Source organism: Topomyia yanbarensis, chromosome 3, assembly GCF_030247195.1.
Source record: "Topomyia yanbarensis strain Yona2022 chromosome 3, ASM3024719v1, whole genome shotgun sequence".
Taxonomy (NCBI): domain Eukaryota; kingdom Metazoa; phylum Arthropoda; class Insecta; order Diptera; family Culicidae; genus Topomyia; species Topomyia yanbarensis.
Window position 1 is genome coordinate 38,189,632 of NC_080672.1, and position 12,670 is coordinate 38,202,301.

General features: G+C 40.6%; 1 protein-coding gene across 4 annotated transcripts in view; it reads left to right on the forward strand.

Moving 5' to 3' along the window:
- The window catches only part of LOC131690863 (uncharacterized), a 362,721-nt gene that overhangs the window by 245,712 nt on the left and 104,339 nt on the right, over positions 1 to 12,670 (forward strand). For all 4 annotated transcript variants that reach the window (XM_058976933.1, XM_058976935.1, XM_058976934.1 and 1 more), the window contains one exon: positions 6,127 to 6,622. In XM_058976933.1, coding sequence (XP_058832916.1) covers positions 6,127 to 6,622 — 496 coding nt within the window. The remainder of the gene's footprint in view (positions 1 to 6,126; positions 6,623 to 12,670) is intronic.

Here is a 12,670-nt window from a genome sequence, read left to right on the forward strand (position 1 = left end):
AATATCATCACCCGCTTCAACTTGACAAATCCGAAAATTCAGTCATAATATTTTTAAATCGCTTCTCTACTAGTACTGCACGCACTATGATGGTATGTGTTACCTAATATTCAGTCGGGCATCGCCCTGTAGATGGGCAACATCGCGCACGAAACCAGTCGACAAAAATGTAAATTTTTTATCCTTTTTATAGTTAGTAAGGACAATAAGTGTTGTGTCCTGTCTCGGGTGGCGCTTTTGTGAGTGTAGACCTCCTTGTTCACTTTAACGCTTCTTGGAATAAACACCGGGTCCATTTTTTACCATCCGAAGCTAACGGGCGTTCAATAAAAAATGAGAATGATTTTAATACCTTTTTGTAATTAAAGTAAAAAGCGTAATTTTTTTTTCTCTCCAAGAAAAGTGCTTTCTGGACTCCCTAGAAATGGGTGGCATGTTTTTTTTCGCTCGGGTGCTGTCAGTTCAATCGAAGATGGCGTCGAAATAGCAAGCACTCTGCGAGCGTGTTGTGCGGTTTTACGAAACGCATTGTCATCGTGGCAAAAAGTTTACGGTAGACCACTTTCGAGACGGTAGCGGGCGTCTGGCGAGAATAATGGGGAAGAAGAAGAAGGAAGCGTTGAAAAATCTGTTCGATAACAAAGACGGAACGGGTTTACGTGACGCTGGCCGAAATTATCACCTTGATTCACCGAACCCTCAAGATGGAGGACATCATATGTCGGAAGAAGACTGTGATCGGGAAATCGCAGTGTCGGTGGATGACGAAGAACTACCGCAGGACGTCGTTCGTGCTAGACGACGAAAGTTACTTTCCGCTCTCGAAGACTCACATTCCAGGAAATGACAGCTACTATTCCAGCGACAAGTCGGCCACACCCTGAAGTAAAATATAAGTTTGAAAAAAAGTTATGCTCTGCATCATCATATCGGACACAGGGATTTCAAAACCGTGGTTCAAGCCGAGCGGTCTGGCCATCAATCAACAAGCGTACCAGGAGGAGTACATTCAGGTACACAAGTGTACCAGGAGGAAAAAAATTCTTCTGTCGTTCTTAAAGGAGCATCATGCGGATGGCCGGACAAGGTGTCTTCCCATTACGTCAAGAAGGCGCTGGAGTATCTTGAGCAGAAAAGGATACCGTACGTGCGGAAAAAAGGAACCAGACCAACTTGCCAACTAGCGATCATTTAGCAATCCGCTTTAGGATGAACTATGGTGTGCAGCATCCGAGGGCGAGAGATCCCTGTCAGGTACGCGGGTGGAAGCCCAATCACTTCGACAGCGAAGCTTTCACCGCGGCCCTGGGACTGGAGGCCAACACCGACAGTCTAAGCGGGGATGCCAAGAAACGGCAGATGCCCGGTATACTGGTGGAGTGCCGAGATTGCAGCTCTACGGTCAGCCTGCCTCAGAGCTAGACGTAGGATGCAAAGAGCTCGCACCGAGGATGCAAGAGAGAACCGCCGTGAAGTGTTTCGAGCTGCGAAATTGGCCCTTAACAAGGCCATTAAAAGCAGCAAGAGAGCGTGTTTCGATAACCTGTGTGAGAGTGCCAACGCGAATCCGTGGGGTGATACCTACAGGATTGTGATGGCCAAGACCAAAGGGGGCTCCTCACTCCCAGAACGGTCTCTGGACCGGTTGGCAACGATTATCGAAGTACTCTTCCCGTCTCGAGCCACAAGCCCCTGGCCACCTGCACTACGAGACAGTGCGGGCACGGCCGAAATGGTGGCTCCAGTGACGAATGAAGAACTACTCGCAGTGGCTAAATCCCTAGCAATGAACAAAGCTCCAGGGCCGGATGGAGTTCCAAACAACGCTCTCAAGGCAGCGATCATAGCGAACCCGCAGCAGTTGACCACCAGGATCCGGAATTGTACCCGGAAGATGAACGTCAGTGCCGTTTAGCGCTCTTGTGAGAGCATCGCGACTAAGTTGCGTTGTACGGCAGACCAAAGCCCCTTCTCCAATATTCATTGAAGTTTTTTTTTTGAAGAATACATTATGTTTTTAATAAAAATTACTGAATTTTTTTGTTTGTTTTTTAACTACATGACTACAATAAAAAATTCTTATTTTTTTGTTGAACACCCGTTATCAACCCAAACACCGTAGCACTAGCGAGATGCTTGGTCAAGTACACATTTTTGTACTCGTCAGCTACATCATCATATGAACCAGGACCAACGGCTTCCCGAGGAAACGAAAAGCCCATAATGCCCCCATGATCATGGTCCAAATTCATCCCCACTAGATGGCGTTTTGATAGTGTTTGGAATGGGTTCAACTCATGAAAACACCATCACCATGGTCCGGAAGATCCCATCTAAAAACCATATTCTGGTGTATTTATGGGTCTTTGAGACCATGTCATGGTGTTTTAATGGTTGTAAAATTTGGCGCGGACCATGTTCATGGTCTTTTTATGGGATTGTATGGTGTCTGAACCCATGAGAATTTGCGACCTCGGCAGGTATTAAATCGAGACCCACTGGGGCGAGATGCGGTCACTCTTACCACTCAACTATCGGCGTCATCTGCCAGTCTATTTGAATAACCTCTTCGCGTTCAATCGACCCAAGCCGAGGGCAATTAGATTGATTGATGTCTTTCTTAACGATCTATACTATTTTCCGTGAGCCAATTGCGAAGTGTTTGGAGTAGTGCGTCGACACTAAATTCGGTCAAAACAGTGGAAGGGTAGTATGCTTACTACGCAAAGGCCGCAACATCTTCTGTAGATACTCAGATCGATAAACTTCCGCATTAATAGTTGAGGTAGCATTTCATTCATGCTATAATCGTCGACAGGTTTTCAGTGGTGATCTTACTTGACTTTTCCTTTGTCGGTTCTCACGGTAAAGAGGAATAAGTCTGTCTTTGCCATTGAGACAGACTGTAAGACTTTAAAGATTCCTATAAGGTTAAAACGCTCCAATAAAATCAATCAATCAATCAACTTTAAAGATTCGTAGTAATGCTGCCTAAGCTCAACTCCTACCAGCAGAAGACAAAATATTAGTCAGTAAGATTTTAAGCCTGTTTCTAAAGACCCTACCATTTCTAATTTTCCGATCTGTATATTTCACATCCTTGCTCTCACTTGAGTATGCTTACTATACAAAACCTTAAACCATTTAAATAAGTTAAATTTAGCTTAGCTTAGCTTCGTTGATCGCCCGTGAGTTTCCCGTGACTGTTCAAAGCCTGTTGAAATTGCATATTGAACCAATTGTATAATTCTTGGGAGTAGTACATCATACTCAACGTGCAATTTGGGATGGAAAGGAATTCCCTGCATTATCCACAATTGTCGCAGGATAGGATTGGTGTTAGTAGGTAGAGAAATGAATCTCGATATATCTTGATAGATATTTTCGCTCATATGTTTCCCGAATTGAATGCAGCATGAAGAACAACCCAAAGTAGTTTTGGTCTTACCTGCAGAACAAAACGTGCTTGGGTGGAATCCCGGAATGCGTCAACTATCGAGACAGGACTCAACGTCACTAACGGAGTCAGCAAATCTATTCTCGTCATTCTTTCAAAACGTGCTAAGTAATAGCTCACTACCTTTGTCTGAATCGTACTTGAGTAGTTTACCAATGTTCACGCTGAACTTGCCTGCAACATCATTCACCGTATATCAGTTACATATTAATCTTCGGGGGATTGACAGTTCCAAGTGTCCAGGGTCCGACGAGCTACAACCATCGTTCATCAAGAATTGCTCTTCATCTTTGGCGCTACCAGCATCTCTATTATTCAATCGCTGCCGTGCTAAAAATGTTTTCCACAGGAAGTGGAACGAGGCTTTGATAACTCCAATCCACAAAACCGGCAACGTATATGATGTCACCAATTATAGAGGAATTTCAATCTTAAGCTGACTTCCTAAAATCTTCGAGAGTATGTTGTTAGATGTTATCTAGCCCGCGTTAAAACACATCATCACTTTGGACCAGCATGGTTTTGTAAAAAAGCGCTCGTCAACTACAAATCTGATGAGCTACGTGTCGTCGCTGATTGATAAATTCGATAAACGACAGCAGATCGATGCGGTGTACGTCGACTTCTCGAAAGCTTTCGACCATGTTCCTCATCAGCTTGCTGCGGAAAAGCTAAGGCGGACTGGACTGCTGGACTGGCCGAACTAATTGGATCTCCTCGTACCTTACGAATCGTAGCGCCTCGGTGCGACTTGGATATTTTCCACATTTCATCGGGCGTTTCTCAAGGGAGTCATCTCGGACCTCTTCTATTTGTGCTCTTTGTGAATGACCTCTGTACCCTCATCAATCTCCCTACGCTGCGAAACAGACGGATCTTTCTGCAACGACTTTCCATTTTCGGCCTTCTGACAGACAACGTAGACTCTCCTGCGCTTCTAGCAAAACTTGACCTCAACGTTCCGGGAAGATCTTCCCGGAGAATTGATTTTTTCCGACGCTCAACATATCGCACGCAATACGGCCAGAATAATCCTTTGAATGTTTGCTGTCAACTCTTTAACAGTGTCTATCATTTGTTTGATTTTAGTATTAGTAAAGAATCTTTTAAATTAAAAATGGGTTTAAATTAGTATTTAGTCCAAGTCTGTGCGATGTAACTTTTTTAATCGAAGACAATACAAAACAATTGTGATTGTGAACAATTCAGTAAAAATTTGAATGCCATTAGAATAGGCATTTTAATAATAATTCTTCCGCGGGCGAAACATAAAAGGACAAAGCCGCGTAGAATATAGTAGAGGCATCTATTCATCTATAGACAATATGATCCCAGAATAATGCAATTTCCGAGAATTCGAAACTTGGACTCCGAACAGCCGGCCATTGCGAGTATCGCCTCTCATTGCAGTGTAAAGCAATCATTCAAAAAGTATAAAAGATATCCCAAACGAACGTGAAGAAATTCACAGCGAAATGTTAATGACAAGTTGGCATCTTCACTCTCCCTATCAGACACGTTTCCATAATTGGGTTAAATGCCAAATTTCAAACAACGTGTTTATCATGCGTAATAAATTTAATAAACGCAACGACAAGGGCTCTTGATCCATCGGCGGTCCACAAGAAGAATGGATAGGAGAAGAGCAATACTGGCAAAGATCGACTACAGTATGAGCGGTTCAAACTGGAATGATTTTGAAGAAACGACCAGGAGTGCGACTTTACGAAGTTTTAGCTTCCAATAGCCCTGCATGACAGAGTAAAGTTCTGGAGTGTTGGAATGTTTACCACTGTTTAGGTAAGCAGAAGTAATAAAAAAAACTAGTGTCAGGCCATCATGAGACCTCAAGAAATGACTTTTGGTGGTAGTCGACAATGTAGATTTGTCCGTAGATGGTTCCAGATGTAATAAAAAACTGGCTTATTATGACACATCTACAGATCGCTTGCCACACAAAATTTTCTGCAATTCGACAGCTTCATCTTAGGCCAATTCAAAGAATTCCCTACTTGAATGTTTTTTAAATAAGGTTTTTAAACCAAAGCTTTGAACATTATACCTTGGCGTGGAAGAGCCGGTATATTAATACATGCTGCTGGCTATGATGCAAAACCTTAAGGTCCGTCCAGGTTAAGTTCTCGGTACGGAGCAATACCTTGACCTAGGAACTCCTAGTATGTTGTTAATCGTCTCTTAAGATATGGGAGCAGGTTCCCAGTGGTTCTATTCTTGGCTAAAATAGTGCAAACAAATTTTAGCCTGCCGGACACCGCACGGCTTGTTAAACCTTAAATAAGTTAAACAAAAAAGAAAAAAATGAAAGATGACAGTCAAACACACAGCATGCTGTAATAATCACTTTAAAATCATGACCAATACGTACGTACAACGCATATTTATGTGAATAGATTATTTCCAATGCAATCCTTACTTTAGTATTTTGTTTTCAAAAGGAATGAAGTGCTTTAAATATATTTTTGGACACTATCAAAAAAGAAGAGCGAAAAAAATTGGCAAATTATTCTACGTGTCCACCGTTTTAACAGCCTTTACGTCCTACTTCCTCACACATACTAGAGGCTTAAGTCACAACGTTTATATTCATCCACTTAAAGCCCATTTTATCCACGGCTCTAACAATTCTTCTCTTCCTTATCTCCTTTCAGGACCACCCATGTCACCTTCGCTCAGCGACAGCGAAAATCCATCGTACACAGCGGATTTGGAAATGAACACAAATCCATCAACGACACAACGAAACCTTTCGGCGGTTGCGGCAGCAGAAGCAGCGGCACTGAACGAAGACGAAACTACCGGCCGGATGAATCCAACAGTGCCGAGCATGGCTGCTAATGGTGGCAACGTCAGTTTGTCGCTCATCGACAACACGATGCTATTGTTGCCCTCCGGTGTACCAGTACCCCAACAACAACAACAAAGCCAACCGCAGTTCCAACCACTACCACAACAACAGCAACAACAACAACAACAACAACAGCGACATCGAACGATCAACTCGATGAACCTTAATCCAACCACTCCGGCGATGCTGGTGAAACCGGTCAACGAGCACCGGAAACTGCTGAAGAGCACCGGGCCCATCCTGAACTACGTCTTCGATTCGCATCCACCGTACTACAAGTCCACCTACTACAACGTGCGGTAAGTCTGGTCGCGGTTTGTCATTGTTCTGATAATACCCCTTTGCTTCGTCCGGATCGGAACAAGCCATCGATTACTCAGTTCGGGGGGTTTTTCTGCGATACGATAGATGATGGTATTTATAGTTGGCCGGTGTATCACCCTGGGGGGGGGGGGGTTTCTAGAGATGAATTTCTTTCGATTTTTAACATTATTTATACATTTCAGGGGTATTGTTGGAAAAGACGGAGTCCTTCGTCAACCAATCAATTCTACATGTATAACATTCGTCACTGCATTTTTATGTCAAAAACGAGTTGAGATAATAAAAAACTTTTATTTATTCCCAAGCTTCAAATAATATGCACCCAACTTGTGGAAAAAATGCGACTACGTTCATAATCCAACTCCTAATTAAACCTACCTTTCATCAGGGATAACATGCTCAAGCTTGAATGGACTACGTAATGACTGCCGCACAGTTCCTAGTTTATCCAGATACCAGGCTGAAACCTCTAACGAACAAAAACTTCGATCCCAACAACTACTGGAAGCTTTCCACCTCCCAGGCATGAAAGCTGACAACAGAAAAAAAAACATTGGACTCTCTTCGTGTCTCGTCACCGAGTCCGAACCGATGGGAAGTGGAAGTGTTTTTTTTTTCGTTCCATATTTATATTTATGTAGCTGAATCATCCGAAAACGGATCAAGCGGTCGTTCGCAACAGTTGAACTTTATAGAAAAATAGAAATAAAATAGAAATATATCACCGTCAGGCTTAAAATGGCCCGGCAGCTTCCGCGTGCGGTTGATGGTCTACAACACGAGTCGGCAAATATGAGTTTGCTCGATGGTGAAAAAATCAATAGTGACACGTGAATCGTAGCGAAAGCACTGAACGATAGGAGGGGGCAGGTCCAAAAAAAAACAACTCGGTCTCATCCAAATGCATCCGCTCACACTCTTGCTTTTGTCTAACTTTATCGATACGCAAAATAACAGAACACATCCGGGGTCAACAAGCGTGAATGACAAGGCTGCCAGGATGTTATCGGAAGGCAAATTAACGAACTTGACATAGTGTTCCTGTCGGAAACAAATTTAAGCTTGATTAGTTTTTACTATCGCGAATGCCAATGAATAGTAAAACAATTATTTTCAAATATCGTGGATACTTCAAATGATTACAGGTATTCGTTAAATGTCCCATAGATTAATCACAAAGTGATGTTTCGTTGTGAGCTAATACCTAATCAGAACTAATACAACCCTTCTAGGTTTATATTACCGCCTCGAACTAGAAGATGTAACCCATCGATAGTACCAGGCTCAGCCGCACCCATCAGTCTTATGTCTGTACACCTAAATCAGACGATCCGTGCTATTCTTCCGCGCTCTCAATATTATCATCCGGAAGATTTACAATGTTCATCTGCGGAACGCCGCTGTTGAACCCAGTCGTGCTTCCGGCAGTATCGAAAACCGCACAGCCATCTGTCGAAACCGCTGACCTACACACACACGCACGAACACACACACACACACATCCATGGTACGCCACAGAACGCACTGCCTGCCGCCACCGACACGATCGGCAAGTGTGGGAACACCATGTGATACAAGTTAATCCCCGAGACCCCGGAAAATTTATGTTCATCCGCACATTATTGTGGAGCGCAAGCGGATGCTTTAAAGTATCCTGTTTAAAACGTTTACTTTCACACAACATCGATCGCCGGCTCCGACAAAACGATAGCCTCGGTTTGCATCCACTTGGTGAGTAAGTTACCTCGACTAAATCCATGTTAGGGAGGATAGCTCAATTGTAAACTTAGGAAAACTAATGCGAATCGAAATAATCGATATATGCTGGCCGGTTTTAGGTGGGATGAAAAACGAAGCGGGTACCGCCCATCGTCAGCTGGAACACTCTCAATTTCATCCTTGACCTTTCTGGGAGGAGATAGAATGCAGACAAAAAAATCGAATCAAAAATTCAGTACAGTGTCGGATTCAGATTTTGGTGTGAGCGTAAATAATAACAGAAACCATCAAATTTAAAGTAACTCGTAATCTTTAGAAAAGGTTTGGGCAAAATAATTATTCATGTTAGTATCGTTCAATAAAATTTGAAACTGAAAGCATATAACTTTCTGGAAGTTTCATGCACAGAAACTGAGTAACAATGGCAGCACCTGAATACGAGAGCCTCTAGTGGAGCTATAAGTAGAGTAGAATGGGGTCAAATAGGTATGGGGGTACAAAAGGTATAGGGGGTTATCTTTGCCATATTATTGCAGAGGTCGCTCGTGTTGCGTGAATTAGATACACGGTAGAGAACATCGTTGACGACTGCCATTTCGGCTGTTACCGTGGATCAGCTGTATTAGTTACGGCATCGTTTTGCGTGTTTTTCTGCGAAAACGCATTGCCTTTTGTTTTCAGTACAGTACATTTAATTAATGTAAAAAAGTCAAGTGAGAGTTGTATTACGTAAATATTAATGCTGAACACAAGTTGTGTGTTGATTTTTCTATATTTTTGTTTTTGAAAAAATACGGACATCAACATGAAACATACGCTTGAGAGCATGATAGATCAGCCACTTGGGGGCACTATAGGTCACTACTATAATGTAAATTTGAATTATTGAACGTTTCGTTCGAAACATAACGTGCTCGTGTCAAAGGAAAGTGCTCGTCATCAATGAAAACGTGTCAGATATTTCGCATGAGTTAACAATATAATAATTTAAGGTGTAGTTGAAGTGGATAAACGACAAAAACAGAAGGATAAGGAATCCAAAAAAAATGCTCCGAAGCGCAAACGTGATCTTCACACAGCTAAGCAACGACGTGAGCCGGAATGCACAACTACAATTCCACGCTCTGGCGACGATGAGGAAACCGCAGAAGTCATTTTTAAGTGCAAAGCCAGATGCAGCTGCTGAGAAAACATGTTTTTTTTCAATATTTCCATCCGATAATTTTTCACATCATTTGCCACTTCCTGTCTTACCTGAATGACGTCAATGGATTGTATTTATTATTTTTGATATTATTTTTTAAATAATTTGCAGTATTCATACTCTTCAAATATAAGTTGAACCGATAATTTTCAAGGTATGTACGTTGTTTTATTTAACCTCGAATATTCATCGTACCTATCGTACCCCCAAATTTAATAAAATATTGAAAAAAGTACCTTCGCCTTATTGGTTTTAACTTGAAAAATATTTAGCCAGATGTATAAACTTCCCAAATAGCATCGCACGAGCTCTCCAAAGAAAACGGAATATATTTGACCCCACTCTACTCTAACCCTCATTTGAAATTATGTTATTCACGTCTACACACGGAAAAAATCTTCATGAAAAAAAACAAACGGTTTACGAAGATCGCGACCAAGTTTCTGAAATCATGATTACATGATACAATACAACCTTGCGGCAATTAAAACGTAGTAACATGTAAAACTACGGGTGTTTTCAAAAAACCAGCTTAGGCCAAATATACAGGGTGTTTGGTTCATGGTTAAGAACCTCTCAGGGGGTGATAGACTGTCATATTTGGAGAAAAAAATTGTTCTACACATACCATCAAATCTCAACCGATACAGAATTATTGAACTTTTTGTGTAAAAAACTTATTTGTCTCAAAATACCTCAAACTTTAAAAGTATACTTTGTATTTTAAATCTTTTAGTTCCATTCGAAAGGTGAGAAAATTTCCTATTCAATGGTGTGCACATATCTTTTAGTTAATTAGTTTTAATTACCTTTTAGCTGTAAAGTAGTTAAAAGTTAGTGTTTTTGAGGAGGTTTTTGCTAATTTTATCGAAAAATTGAAGTATGATTATAGCAATATCCATTATCCAAAAATTGGGTTTTAGGACGATTCATAATTTGTTCTTGGACGACATATTCCTATCTCTTCTCATTTCTTTGTAATTTCATTACTATACTTTTCCTGTAACCGACTTGCAAGTGCTTAAAAGGCTCCAATCTGAAAAATATGCTTTATATCATTATTTACAAGATTTTATTGGAAAGCTGAGAAAATGTTCTATCAGTGTATGTACAAATATCTTTTAGTTAAGTGTACTAAATGATTTTTTACTAACGAAATAACTCAAAATTTGTGTTTTTGGAGAGTTTTTTAATTATTCTAATTATTAATCAACAAAATTTATCGTTACTATTGTTCATTTGATGCCCCTTAATGTTCTCTATAACTTTTTATTTGACACTTTGTCTATATCTCTTTTCATTTTGCTGCTATTTAATAGTTAACACAGCATGACCTCGCCACAAATGTAGTGGATTCGAAATCGTTATTTTTGCATATGAAACGATGTGATAAAAACGATTTTGCGCCGAAACCAAAAGAGATAATTGAATGAAGTCAAAGAAAGAACTGTAGAACTTGCTGAGATGCATTATTTCCATGATAATAATGGTGATGTTTATTATTCACTATTTTAAGAAAATTAACGAAAATGCTAATAATAGCCCTAACTTTAAACTAATTTACTTCTAAAAGAATACTAAATTCACTTAACTGAAAGGTATTAATACATTTTTCTCTGTAAAATTTTCCTGGCTTCCGAATAAAAAGAAAAAAAAAGTACAATAAGTGCCATACTTTTTCAATTAGAGCTACTTAAACTCATCACTCAATGCGAAATTTTCTCACCTTCCTAGTGGACCTAAAATATTTGAAATGCAAAGTATACTTTTTGAGTTAGAGGTATTTTAAGACAAATAAGTTTTTTTGCACATAAAGTTCAATAACTCTGTAACGGTTGAGATTTGGTGGTATGTGTAGAACAATTTTTTTTCTCCAAATGTGACAGTCTATCACCCCCCGAGAGGTTCTTAACCATGAACCAAACACCCTGTATATGGGAGAGAGCTGTGTTGTGAGCTGGGTTTTGTTTTGGAACTGTAACTTTTTACAGAATGAAAATATTGAAAGAACCAACAGACGTTGGAAAGCCGAACATAAGATGCAACTTTTTTATTTAGACAATTTTTTTTGCTACCAATTTTTGGAGGACGTGAATTTTGGCTGTTTCAAAAATATGGCTAGCTTGTGAACCATCTGACAAATCCCGATAAAATTTGGAGTAAAACGAAATCAAACGCTCATAATTGTATGTATGCTAAAAGACCTTGCGAGGTCGATACTTTTTTGACTTAAGCACAATCCAATTTTGGTTGTTCGGTCGACTATGGAAGCTGACCCTCAATATCAGCTTCTTTCCTAGAACAGCCTAGACAAACCCTGTAGTATCGGTCGTTAAAACCGGCTAAGAATTGCACTACAGGTCACCTGTTCCGGTAGTAAAACCTACCAAACAGGTAACCCCAATTTCATAGTTTCATGCGACCCGTGCTATGGTTCAATGGTTGAGGAACTTTTGAGTATTCTCAATCGCTAACGGAGCCCGGGGAAGTATCTAGGCGAACTCCCCAGTATGAAGTCCTTCCTTCATTATACCATAACCCGTCAGGTTAATAATTTAGCACTGGGTGGAAATATACCTATTTGTGGGTATACACCCCGTAGAGTGTATTTGTTGACATATAAAATTATGCTCACCGCTGTTCGGTACCGTTCACTTTTTCTTGTAAATTTTGTCATTTTCGCATATAAGACATTGCAAGATGACGTCATAAGAGCAAAATGTTCGAAAAAATGACAGTTCAGCGAGCTTGTTTACATGGTGTTAGAACCAAGTTTCTTGTACTGGGTGGGATCAAAAATTCAAAAGTCAAAAGTCCATGTAAACAAGCTCTCTGAACTATCAGAAAAGAGATGTTATTTTCATGCAATGCTCTATGTAAACGGTTTTGTTCGTCCAGCTAGTATAGATAATTTTTGTTTTATGTTTGTGAATAAGTAACATAGGGATTAGATAGGCCACTGCTCTCTTTTTGCTGCAAAATGTGTGCTGATAATGCTACGGATCGATGATAGCTGTGCGGCGAGGTAGTTGGTGTTTGTTTTGATCGAGTGCGGAAGGCGGCCATCGTGATAGGACAGAAAGTGACGGACCACTGCCAC